The sequence below is a fragment of the Tinamus guttatus genome, unplaced genomic scaffold (assembly GCF_059628265.1).
Source record: "Tinamus guttatus ecotype Peru unplaced genomic scaffold, ASM5962826v1 Tinamus_guttatus_pri_ptg000619l, whole genome shotgun sequence".
Classification (NCBI taxonomy): Eukaryota; Metazoa; Chordata; class Aves; order Tinamiformes; family Tinamidae; genus Tinamus; species Tinamus guttatus.
The window spans coordinates 697567-710520 of record NW_028289153.1 but is presented as its reverse complement, the minus strand read 5'-3'; the positions used below and the strand labels follow the sequence as shown (position 1 = coordinate 710520).

General features: G+C 48.5%; 1 protein-coding gene across 1 annotated transcript in view; it reads left to right on the top strand.

The window, feature by feature from the left end:
* SHANK3 (SH3 and multiple ankyrin repeat domains 3) overlaps positions 1-12954 on the top strand; it is a 311958-nt gene that overhangs the window by 38655 nt on the left and 260349 nt on the right. Inside the window, 2 exon segments of the mRNA XM_088535213.1 lie at positions 2185-2388; positions 5992-6063. Coding sequence (XP_088391339.1) covers positions 2185-2388; positions 5992-6063 — 276 coding nt within the window.

Below are 12954 nucleotides of genomic sequence, written 5' to 3'. Positions count from 1 at the left end.
TTCAATAGCCTCCTTTGCTCTGTTGATTTGACTGTTCCACCTTTTTGTGGGGACCTCTTAGTGCTTGTTTTTCATTTTTGCCATACCTTAGCTCTGAGCCTCTAATGTGATATAATGAAATACACTCCCTACTGCCTGCAAGCACATTGCCTTTTCAGCTGCTTCTTTTAATTTCCTTTCATCTCTTTCTCATTTTTGTGTTCTTTGGTGAATATTTTTTGGCTTTTTTGCTCATGCAGGATTGTTGAGTTTGAGTTCTTTATTGTCATTATTACAGGGCTGCTCTTGAATAGATCTTGTCTGTCATCCCATGCATTGCTCAGGGTTGAATCTAAAGCCGTGAGCTCTTTCTTCGGGAAGGAGTCATCGTGCTGTCTAAAAGTGGAGAATCTGTATCATTTTCTTTCAGGAGTTGTTTCTAAGGCTTTGATTGTTGTGATCACAATTTATAATTGTATGGGAAAAAAAAATACCACTCGTGATTACGAACAGAAGTTAAAAACTTGCCGTGAGAGCTGCTGCTGCTCCTGTTGTCCTCTGGCCCCGTCTCCAGTGGCGCAGTGGGGGCTCGGTGGCACCCAGACGGTGGGACCAGACCTGCTGGGCTGTGCAAGGTGCTCTGCCAGCTCCTGCCAAGAACCTCCGCAGGATCATTTGCTTTTCTCTACTTTTTCAAAAACTAGTGCCTGTTTGATTCACAGAATCACAGATTCACAGAATCAAACGGATGCTTTTAAGGGGAGGAAGTAACCAACCCACCCTCTTGTTGCGGGGAGAAGTCAGCAGTTTGTGGAGAGAGCAGATGCACTGCTGAATCTGCTCGAGCTCCTTGGCAGAGCTAAGAGGAGAGGCTGCAGAGCGGGTCTCTGCGCGCTTCTCTCCCAAAATCCAGGTGAACATCTGTGCTCTGCCCCAGCTCCCCAGCGCGCTCCTGAGCAAAGCACAGCCACGGCCCAGGGGAAACCCTGGCTGCGCCTCGCCTGCTGGCAGCGCTGCCGTTCCCATGCCAGATAGATCCCGAGGATGGGCAGGAGCGGGTGAGCTCCGAGCCCGGAGGAGCCGTGGGGAGAGGCAGGAAGCAGGCAAGGAGGGGACAGCGCTCGTTTTGTCGGCCAGCACAAAATCAGGAATCTTGAGCGAGACTCACAGGCATCAGCTTGAAAGGCTAAAGCACAACGAAGAGCTGTCCTCTCCCCCTCCATAAAGTGCACAGTGGGGAGAAAATGAAGGAGGGGGAGAATAAGCCGGCTGCTATGAGGGAGGGTTAAAGGCCAAATATAAAACAGGAGGGAGCTGCAGTTACGGCCTCCGGCATCGCTGCTGTGGGAGCCTCCTGCTTCTCCGGCCGTTGTGCAGAGCCGGCTGCTGCTGGGCGAGGACGGGAGGCGGCGGCGATGCCGAAGCCGCCGCACCGCGCGGCCAAGCGCGGAGGAGCCGGGTCCCCTGCGCAGCCTCGGGTGCAGGAGCGCCGCAAGGGCTGGGGGAGACGCCGCCGAGGTGATGGGCTCTGGTGCTGTGTGGAGGAGTCCTGAGTGGGGAGGGAAACTGCTTGCAGTGCACGGGAAACTCGCTGCGTGCTACGGGATGAGTTTAGTAGCATGATATTTAGCGCTCAAATGATGTTTTCCTCGCTGGGGTCTCTTCTCCAAGTGACTGGAGGGCTGTTGGATTCCATGTGCTCCCGACAGGGGTTACAGTGACTTTGCTTTACAACTTCTTTATTTGCATGCCTGTGAAAACCTTGTGCAGTGTCCAGGAGACTCCTGACACCTGTCAGAGGGTGTTTAAATAGACTGTTGCTATTATATTTAAATGGAGTGTTGCTATTACATTGTCATTAATTGTCAATACTGCTAGTACTGCCATGCAGTACTCTTCAGGACTGCCCATATTTTGTGGGATTTTATACAATATAGGGTTCAAGCCTGCCCTGAGCCCCACCAAATGATTAGAGGAGAATATGCTAAGTCTTACCCTAAGTTTTACCTGTAGAGACTTCAATAAGTCTCTAATTGTAGAAATCTTTTTTTTTTTCCTCCACTCATCAGCTGACATGGAAAACATGTGGCTTTCCCATCTTCGCATCCTTCCCCTTGTTATCCCTAGAATGGTTCCTGGACAAGGTTATGGTTTACAGGGCCCTGATGACTCTCACCTCTAATCACCCTCTCCTTCTCTCCATAGAAGTGTCTGCGGCTAAATCCAGACGTTCCCGTATGGGTTTCCAAGCAGCGCATCCTCTGCATCCTGAACCACAGCCTGAAGGACGTGCTGAACTATGGGCTCTTCCAGCCCGCCTTCAACGGCAGGGCCGGGAAGTTCCTGGATGAGGAGCGGCTGCTGCGGGAGTATCCCCTGAACCCAGACACCCCTGTTCCCTACCTGGAGGTAGCTGTCTGCTTCTCTTATTATATACACACACATACGAGCATGCGCATATGAATATATAAACAAATGTACACACACACATATATATACACATATGCATGCATAGAACTTAATGATCCCTGCCATTGCAGTTTCCACCACAGATGTTAAGATCCCCAGACTCCCTGTTTTAACATTTCCAAAAGTGAAAGCATGGAGGTTGCTGTGGGTGTACGTGTTTATTCACAAAGAATTCGCAGAGTGAAGCTGAGGCAAAGGCTTCTGAGCGCTAGTTTGGTGGTCTGGTAGAGAGCACCACAACAGTTGCCGTAGCTCTGCCAAACTGCTTCCCTATTGCCTGACCTCGTTGATCAAAATTTATTTTTTTCCTGTCATAACTGTCATAGGAATTTGAAATCTATAGATGGAAAGTCACTGCCAAAGGTACAGAGTGAAAATCCTAAGGAGACATTTGAATAAGTGGCTGAAGGGCTTGAATTTAATATTTTACTTGTTTTGCAGTTAATGTAGAGTCCAGAACACAACTGAGTGCTTTGACAGCAATTGACTGTTCCTGTATGGACCCCATTTCTGTGATGCACATGCAGGATAAATGTTATTTCACTCCATTTTGTTTTCTGCTACAGAAAGTAACTAAATTTTCTGGAGCAGAAATTAATTAAATTAACAGAATTAACTCTTTGCCAACATACAGTATAAGTTTTGTCTTGGGCTAGGATTCTGTCATTCAAATGTCGATGTCTGTTTTGGGGTGAAGAGGCTCTGTTGCCCGTTGCTGCAGAGATCCCCATTGACTATAATGGGACTTCAGCTACCTGTTTAAGGACCTCTGTATTTAGGGATCTCATTGCTGTATTCTATCCACAGAGTCTGTTTAGGAAGCAACAAACAGTTAGGAAGCATTAAATAGTTAAACTGTGTGTGTTCTTATAAATGCAAACATGAACGCAGTTGTTGCAACCAATCCTGCCTAATTTGGAAAGAGAGTAATACACAATTTCTTAGCAAGCAAACATTTAATATACACAGAAACATTTGGAGCAACATTAAGAGTGCTTACAAATAAACTTAGGAGGTAGTAAATTCCCTGATGTTCCTCATATAGACTTTAATGTTTTGTTTTTGTAGGATTTAGCATAATGTCCATATTTGATATCTAAATGCAGATTTGACATGGCTATTTGTTATGGGTCACGCTGATTCTTCATGACTTGATAAGAAAGGAAGGTGACCACTTGAGAACTGTGTTTGAAAATGAATATTCCAGAACCTATTTACGGGACAGTAATGCTATGCTGATACCAGTGAGATTTCTTGAGCCCCAGAGATAACATTAGTCCTCAGGGCTGCACGTGAAAGTCATCAGATAAATGAGATTTTGTGTATAATGATGGAAGAAACATGGAGTTACAAAAAAGGTACCTGCAGGAGCTCCCTGGAGCGGGAGGTGCCGGTTCCACCCCCTGCTTCAGATCCCTGTGGGTGCTCCAGATTCCTTAGCGGGATGAAGCAGCAATGACAGTGGCCAGGCTGGTGGTCAGGCAACGTGCACTACCTGCCAATGAGGAGGTCCAGTTGCCCTCCGGCAGTTGATTGCATTACTGTGTCCCACAGTAGCCTACTGGTTGTTATCTCCATCAGAGGTTTATCCTGCCCTTCCTGGTGAGGTAGCTGCTACCTTTGTATGCAGGAATGCATTTGCTGCTTTGTATGTTGCTTTGTATGCAGCCAGTAGTATTCTAGCTGTTATTGAGTACTGCCTGTTCAGTTCATGCACCTTGTAACTTTGAAAGGAATTTTCAAAATCCGCAGGTCTGTGTCCCCCTGTGCAAATCCAGACCCTCTGTGATCGGGCAGAGCAAAGCTGTCTGGCTGTGACCTCTTCAAAAGTTCTGTTCTTCAGAGTCTAACTGTCTAGGGGCGAGCAGAGAGCTGTGCTGGACAGTTTCTCTCTTTTCTGAGGGCGGTTTTGCCTTGCCCCTGGGTAGCAGTTGGGCATTGCCCCCTGCCACTGGTGCAACAGCCTTGGCCGCAACTGCACCGTGGGTGGCAACTTGCAGCTGGGACCTGGAGAACTGCACGAGGTTGCTGAAGGCTGGGAGAGCAGCAGGGGTTTTTGCAATCCCTCCTGGACCAGGGTGTTCACAGAGGAGTCCAAAAGCCAATGGTCAGGGGGGAAGTGCTGCCGCTCCTTGGCTAGAGCCCTGCAGAGCGAGGCTTGGAGCGGAGTCATCTGCAACCTCTTGTGATGTGGTGCCAGAGGATGAAGAGGAGCTGCCCAGAGTGCGTTTGTGCGACACAGGGATGCATGTGAGCCCTGGCACCCGGCAGCTCCTGCAAGAGATGAACGTCTGCACATCCACAGGCCTGACAGTTTTTACCTTGGACTACTGAAAAAAGTGTGTTCAGAAATATCCACCCAACAATACGAGTTTGTAATAAGATTTGGAAAACAAAGGACATTTTAGAAGACTGAAAATATGCTGATTTTCTGCCAATATTGAAAAGCAAATGAGATGAACTTGGCTACGTTAAACCAAAGACAATTTTGACCAGTTCAAGTCAAAACAATGGAAGTTCCTAGCAAATTAAAAATTTAGCAATACAACTAATGCTTAAAAAAAATATCTCATCAAACAAATACAGTTTGATTCTTTAAGGAAATCATATTTGTGCTTGATAAAGATAGCTACATAAACGTAGTGTAGTTAGGATTTTGAGGTGCTTGATTTTGTTCTAAGTGATATTCAGATTCAGGGCTAGCACTGTATTTGTCAGCAGAACGTGCTACTGGCTAAGTAACGAGTGATTAACAGCATTTGTCATTGGAATCATAACAGCATAGAGGTGATTCCAGTGCAGTGTCTTAGGGACCAACATCAACTTTGATATGGCTACACGAGGGATCTCGGTGTGTTTGCAAGCACTGTTTGCAAAGGAGGAGCTCTCATTTTGGGTAACAGTTTCTGAAGAAAAATTTTTGAGTCTGTTGGTCAAGCAAGCCAAAACGAATCCCAGTGTGATGCTGTGGCAAAACACAGCATCTTGTAGTCCTTCAGTGCAGACACTGGCAAGCGGTGGGTTTGTTTCAGGAGGGCTTGGGATGGAAGAGGCTGTTACTGGAGCAGGGTTGGGGGAAAGTCAATGTGGTTGAAAGAAAATTGAAAAGAGGAATGACATAGAAAAGAGTAGCAGAAATGACCTGAAAAAAGATTCTTCCATGAGGGGCTTCGAGTTCAAACTGCTTAGAGAAAGGTTTAGACTACTTGTGTAAAAACTTTCCCGGGGAGAAAAAAAAAAAAATGCTATTAGAGAAATCCCTAATTTACTGGGGAGAAGCAGAACAAATAGAACAAGCTCCACATGTTTTGAAAAATGAAACCAGACAGATTCATATGAAAAACTGATCAGAATTCTTTTGTGAGGAAAGTGATTAACTAACAGAAAAAAACTATGAAAGAGTTGATTTTCTGTCTGTGGTCGTATTCAGATGTAGACAGAATGTCTTCTTGCAGGACGTCCTATATTGCAGTAGCTCAGGAGGTTTGATGGTGACAGCGGGTTCTGCTCTTCTCATGTGTCTGCCGTTCTTCCCTCTTGCAGTTCCGGTACAAGAGGCGTGTGTACACCCAGAGCCTGCTGGATGACAAGCAGTTTGCCAAACTCCATACCAAGGTAAGGCTGGAGTCGAGCCCAGGAACTTGAAGCAATGGTAGAATGTTTAGCACAGAGGGTCTGTCCCAATGAGACGTGGTCTGTCACAGAGAGAACACCATGGTTTGCTACGTCTCAGCCTTCCCCGCTGGCCGCGCTCACGGCGCTGGGGAGCGCACGGAGCCGCCCAAGCCGAGGCCGAGCAGCCAGGGCAGCCGGGTGCCGACGTGGGAGCGGATGCCAGCGCTGGGCGTGCGGCTGGGCCGGGCGCTGTGGGGCGCAGGGCCGCTTTCCCCGGGCTGCTGAGGAGGAGGAGGAGGAGGAGCACATGATGGGGCAGCTGAAGAGATGCTTTATTTGCGAGCACAATAACGCACATTGAGGAGCGCGCTGTCCCTCCCGCGGCAGCGTGCCTTCGCTTTGCACACCAGCTCATTGCCTTGTTCCTGCCTTTAACCCCTGTGTGCGCACTGGGATTTTGCTGGTAGGACTCACATGTGCAAGTGCTCTTGATGTCCTGCATCCCCCACGCTTCATGGCAGTGACCTAGGCATTTTTAAGGACTAACTGCAGGTATTGGAAAGGACTGGTGTGTGTGGAGAAGGCAGATAGTGTCACAGGAAGGTGTGAACTGCGTGCCTGGGGTTTGCACGCCTGGCAGGAGAGGCACCCCAAAGCCCCTGGCTCTGCAGCTGCGGGCACTCTGCCCTGGCACAGCTAGAGTGCTGGAGGGACCAGTCCCTGGGCACATGCTGGCTGGATGCCCTCTCGCATTGCTGTTCCCTGGACAGTGCAGTGATCCCTCCACTTTGTTTCTCATTCAAGAAATTAAGGGAAATGGTAATAGGGTGCCCTGGAAGCACGAGAGGATTCCCCCTCCTCGCAGTAGGAGTGAGCCTGCACGCAGCGTCTGTGCTGGTTCCTCCGAGGCCAGGGCCAGCAGCGTGCGGGGAGCCGTGGGTGGAAGGAGGCACAGGGAGAGGCACCAGAATCAGGGCGGCATCGCCAGGAGACGCGCGCAGCTCCGTGGGTCTAACGGGCTGAGCCCTGTTCGTGCGGCTGTGTGAGGATGTCCTCGGCCCCGCACGGATCCTGGCTCATTTCCTGGGACACGCAGTGCGGAATCGGGGCTCCGGCGTCGGGGAGCGGTGATGTGGGAGGCTCCACCTCATGGCAGGTGGCCCATGCCTAGAAGATCCTGTACTGTGAGAGAAAGTGCAGATGTGCTTTGGACGCTATTTAAGAAGAACGTAGCAGTAGAGGTGGTTTCCAGAGTTCCTTGCTATGTATTACAGGAACACAGGTCTGCAGGGTGCTATGCAGATGTCTTCTCTTTCGGCCACATGTGTTCCTCAACAGGAAGGCAGGGAAGGGCAGCAAGGTTCTGTTAACGTTTAAAACAGCAGCAGGTGAGCTAGATGGAGCCACAGGTGTGAAGCAGAAGGGAAAGAAACATTCTCCCAAAGGACGTGTCCCACCAGGTGAAACTGTTCAGGGAAGAAGTGGGTTCCCTGACTTCCTTTTGCAGAGCTGCAGAAACAAGAGACAAATTGTTGTTAGGGTTCAGATTTGACTCATGCAGATTTTGTCTCATGGCATAAGAACATTCAGGCAGCAAATCTGGAAGCTCCCTGTGTCTTCCTTATGCCAGGACATGTGAATCACATTCTTGTGAGCCTTGCTGTGTAGGGACTGGGTGTCCTACAGGAAGGGCTGGGTGTGATGGAGATGTCAGTAGTAGTATCTGAGGACTTCACCTAAGAGTATGTGGTAATCATAAATGCACTTTATTTAATATTTACTTAATCTCTGTGCCTTAAGATTCACTTAGAAATAACATGAAGTTTTTTTGTTTTTGTTTTAATTTTTGACATGCCTTTGCTGCTAAGATTTGGTATCTCAGTGAGACACTGTGCTGCTGCTCCCCAATCGCCCCTGCCAAGGGGATGCTGATGTGTGTGTCCTTTGGCTGGCCGTTCTCCTGCCTTGCTGTGACACTGGTCCTTGATGATCAGCCCATGGCAGAGAAGACCTCAGCCTGCGCAAGGCTGCTCCCTGCAGCTTGCAGGTTGACTCAACTCCTATTTCTTTTCATGCCTTAAGGGCGCTGGTGCCTCCCTGCAGGAAAGCAGATGCCTGGAGTGGGCTCTCTGGGACGGTGCAGGCTGCTCCGGGCGCTCATGTCACTGGAACGGGATAGATGCCACGTTTTCTGTGGCAATTCCTCAACTCTTGGGCTGTGAAATAGTGTTTGCTCCTGGATGCATCGTTCTCAAGTGCCATGAGGGGATAGCTACAGAGCATGGAACTGCAGGACCTGCTGGGTGGCAGTAATGCGAGATCTTAGGTCTGTGGTTGATGGGCTGGTTTGAATGGGAAGAGTGTGCAAAACTACTCAGAGTTTATGGTGTGTAGCTTTTAGCAGCAGTATATATATCCTACTTTAAACTTTTGCCAGGGTAATGATGTTGAAATGCAATTCATACCTGACATTTAAGAATTTAAGAAAAATCAAAATTAACTCCCTCTTTAGTGCTGGTGGGCTTGCTCTGCGAAGTGAGGAAGCTGATTTCTCAGGTTGGCAGCGATGACAAAGTGACTGGGTAAAACTGCCAGCCATTTTCCCTCCCTGCTACCCCTGAGGACCCGCAGGCAGCAGCGTTTCCTATGGGTCTTTCCCAATGGATTGCAACAGACCATTTGAAATGGAAGTGCACAGAAACATTTGTTAGAAAAGAACAGTTCTGTTTCGCTTCAAAATGGACAGAGAAGTCTTGGCACTTACCAAAAGGTCCAGAAAGGACATTGTGCTACAATTGTGCTACAATCTTGAGATATAGCCAACTTGAAGGGGAAAGAGATGGGTAGCGTGCTTAAATCCACTACTGGTGAGGAGGACTTGCTCCCCGGCTACTGTCGATGCCTGGCGGGAGCGTGGCGTGGGGAAGCGGTTCCATGGGTGAGATGCCATCGACCGCGGGAGGCAGAGCCGGTGCAGGGAGCAGCTGAGCGGGCGGGTGGGCGCAGACGGCCCGCGGAGGCTGCAGACGCAACGAGGGCGGCAGCCGGGTCGATAGACAACACTCCCAGCGCGTTAGCGGTGGCGCCCACGTCACCCTCTCTGCAGGTGTTCGCGTCAGGTCCACCACCACGCTGGGAAGAGGGGGCATTAACTGCACTATAAAGTCATCAAAGATGGTCAAAGACGACACAAGAGTTTGCAGGCTGGGGTGGACGGCACTGGGGACACCTTGCAGGCTGTTTTCATTGCCAGCAGCTCCATCTGCTTCTCACAGGTAATCACCCGCATGTGCGGGCAAGCTCTCCGTGGTGGTCGAGCTGCTCTGGTTCGTGCACGGCCGCCATGCTCGGGCTGGCCCGTACGGTGTCACCCCTGTGCACGGACAGGTGACATCTTGGTGCTGCTGGTGCTTGTACTGAAGGGCTCATGCTTTAAAACTGACCTATGTAGCAGCTTTTTGTGACTTTCTTTAAATTTTCCCTTTTAATAGTTTTTTCCAAAGTCTTAAGACCCTCATTTCATATATCTTATGAGAAACTTTTCTATTACTAGAAGAGGCATCAAAGGAGCCTCTCTACCACCACACCGGGACTTGCTCGGTCTGGTTCCCGTCTGGAGGCCTTCAGGCGGAATGTGGAGCAGCACCGAGGCAGCACTCGGACCTTCTTGTATGCCCTGAAATCGATTATTTGACACCTAAATTGGGAATTGACGATGGGTCAGTTTGCTGAGAGCTAGTGAGACTGCTGGTGTGGAGGACGGAGATCAGGCGTCTCCACAAACCTCTTCCCAGTGGCCGCGTCCCAGCAGTGTTGTCCATGCTCTGAAGGACACGGGTTTCCTTAGTTTTGGCTGGTGCTTGGAGTGCGCCAGACCCTGGGAAAGGATTAGTCTTTCCGTGATGCTGACATTACTCGCAGCGAGGGAGGTGTTGAGGGGAAGCGTGGGCGCGGGCTCGGCATGACGGGGCAGCTGTGTCCTCCCCTCCTTGCAGGGCAGAGCGCGGCCTCTGCGGTGGCTCCTCTGCACGCAGCCATGAATAGCAAATAACGGTTAGAATGATTTATCTGCGAGAAGAATATCTCATTTATTTTCTTTCATTTCAATTCAAGAGAAAAAAAGCTTGTTCCCTCAAACCAGTTTCCTCTCAATGGTCTCTCTTCCTGGAGGCTGTTGATTTTCCTTGCAGTTCTCACTAAAGGGATAATGGACTCAAGACAATGGCTGCCAGCTGGGAAGCTGGGAGCAGCTCCACTCCTTCGCAGCAACATTCCTGACGATTAACCCCATTCCTACTTTTGCAAACATGACTCAAAGGCACTTTGAAGTCATCTGCTGACACTGACCATTTCGGATAATGATGCATGAACTGAGCTGCAGCTCAGCTGAGCAGAGACTTTGCATTTGCAGGAGAGGGTTTGGGCATCAGCCCCTGTGACTCCCATTGGGTAAGAGTAGACCCAGGTTTTGGTTCCTGTCCGTTCTCACCAGACTCCTCCACTTGGCTCTCTTGGAACAGCCAGAGAAGGAGGACCCGGTGGGGGTGTAGTTGGTGGTGGGCTCGTTGCACCGGGGAGCTCTCCAGGCACCAGCCCCGCTCCTGTTGGCACCGCGATGCTGTGTCCCGTGCTCCGGCCCCCAGCAGAGACAGATGGGGCCTGTGCACAGAGGTGGTGAGGAAGGTGCATGGGGAATAAGAGGCTCAAACAGCAGCTTAAAGCTTCTGGGCAAGTCGTATTTAGTCTTTAATGTTATTTGCCTGAGTTGCTGCCGTGCCTTGGTTTCCCTCCCCAGAGGAGTCTGCTCCTCCATGGGTAGTATTGCCATTCAAACATACTGATTTGCAAATCGCCAGGATCTCTGCACTAACCGTGGTGCTTTTGCTCATGGGAAGATACATTATGGATGTTTGTTTAAGCAGTTGGATGGCTTTATACAAATACATTTAAGTTTTAATTTTTGCATATAGGAAATGAGATATTTTTATGAGCATATGATTATTTTATATTATTTTGATTTGTATCAAACTGCATTTGAATGGAAGCTGAAATTCAATTAAAATTAAAGCAAAACAACTTTTAAAATTGTCTCTTTATCATGTACATAAATGTTCCTTAAACACACTGGATACAGAAGAGGGAAAGTAATTTATTAGTATATATCTTTTTGTATTTAAAACTAACTATTATTTTGAAAAAGGAAGATTTGGTCTGTGCTAGTGATTCTTATCACCAATTCTCACAGGCATTTAGGTATTTAGATGCCAGAAAATAAGGAGATACCTAGTAGGGTTTTAAAATGGCCCAGGCAGTTTAGATGTCAACTTGGACTCCCCTTGATTTCCGTGGGAGTCTGACATTTGATCTCTGCTCTCTTTAGGTCTAGTCACCTTAATATGTTTGGAAATCTGGCCCCAAATCCTCAAAGTTTTTAGAATGATGAGAAATCATTCCTTCCCACTACGGTTTTATCCATAGATGGGGTGAGAAAAGTGAACTCCTGACTTCTCAGCTCTCAAATCTCCTTTCAGCTGCAAGTGAATCCATCCCAGTAACGAGCAGAACACACGCTCTGTGTTTATAGCTAAAATGCAATGAAAAACAATTCCACCAAAAGTTTTTCCATGATGCATTATCTGAAAAAACAGCATGGAAAAACGTGAATACCACCATTTCCTTCAACATCCCCACAATAGGATGCTGTTGTGACTTATTTATAGTCATTTAAGCTGATTTCAAAAGCTTAATGTGTTTTGTTTCTGATTTTGAACGTTGTTCAGAAAAAGAAGCCTTTAAGCAGCCTTTAAGACTATTTGCATAAAGACCATTTAAATGATACCTTTTAAAAAAGCTTGTAAGTACAGACCTTAGCTTAAGTTCTATCCTCAAAACTCAGTTTTAAACAGAGGTGTTTTTAACTTCCAAGAGACCTTGAGAAATAACCTAAATGAAAGGTAAAGCTGTTGCGAAGCTGCACTTTGCTCTGTGCCTCCATGGACGCACACGGTGCTGCTGACCCCGTCTACGCTGATGGTCACGACGCGCGGGGTGCTTGGGGGTCGTGTGCCCTGTGCAAGGAGGGATCTGGTGGGGATAGGACAGATGGACACATAGGAGTGGTTGTCACAGCATGGCTCTTATGCCAAGAAACATTAGGTTTCCTCTGAGGAATTTTGGTTAAATTGGGTGGTCAGACCCGGGCAATGCTTTTGACCCTGGTATCAGTGCAACCGGACGCAGAGCAGGGCGACTTCACCCCCAAGCTGCTCGCCCGTCCTTTCCCAGAGGTCTGACGCAGGGCTGGGATGTCCTGGGAACAAGCAGGAGGTTTAACATGATGGTTTGTCTCTGTTGTTGGGCTGTGAAGGCAAAAGGCATGTGGGACCTTCGAGGGTGAGAGCTGCTGCCCCTCGATGTGTCCGTTTGAAGGGTGCCCATTGCTGAGATATCTGAACTGTCTGTTTCCTGTTCTCTTGCATAATCTCATTCCTGTCATTTCCCAGACCTGGCTATGGATATAGTTCTCTGTAGCTATTTGGGGAGTAGCAGAGTGCCTCCCAAGGGTTTGCGTATTCTATTGGTTGTTTTCAAGGTCATAGGAATATTTAACTTGACTGAAACAATATGTTTTTATCTATCTTGCTTCTGGGAAACAGCTTAATTGGTTTAATTGCCCATTTGTCCATTGGCAAAGAATAAGGAACCAAAAGCTGTTTAGTAGTGGGAAACCTATGGAGGCTTTTTAAGTACTGCTGCTCTCTGTGCCTAAGATCAAGCTGCTCTAGTCCCTGCAGCGGCTGCTCGGTCACCCCCAGTGCAGGTCCAAACCCTCCTGCTGGCATGAAGGACTGGAGGGGACCCTGCTCCTCGCTCCTGCCACACTTCCCTGCT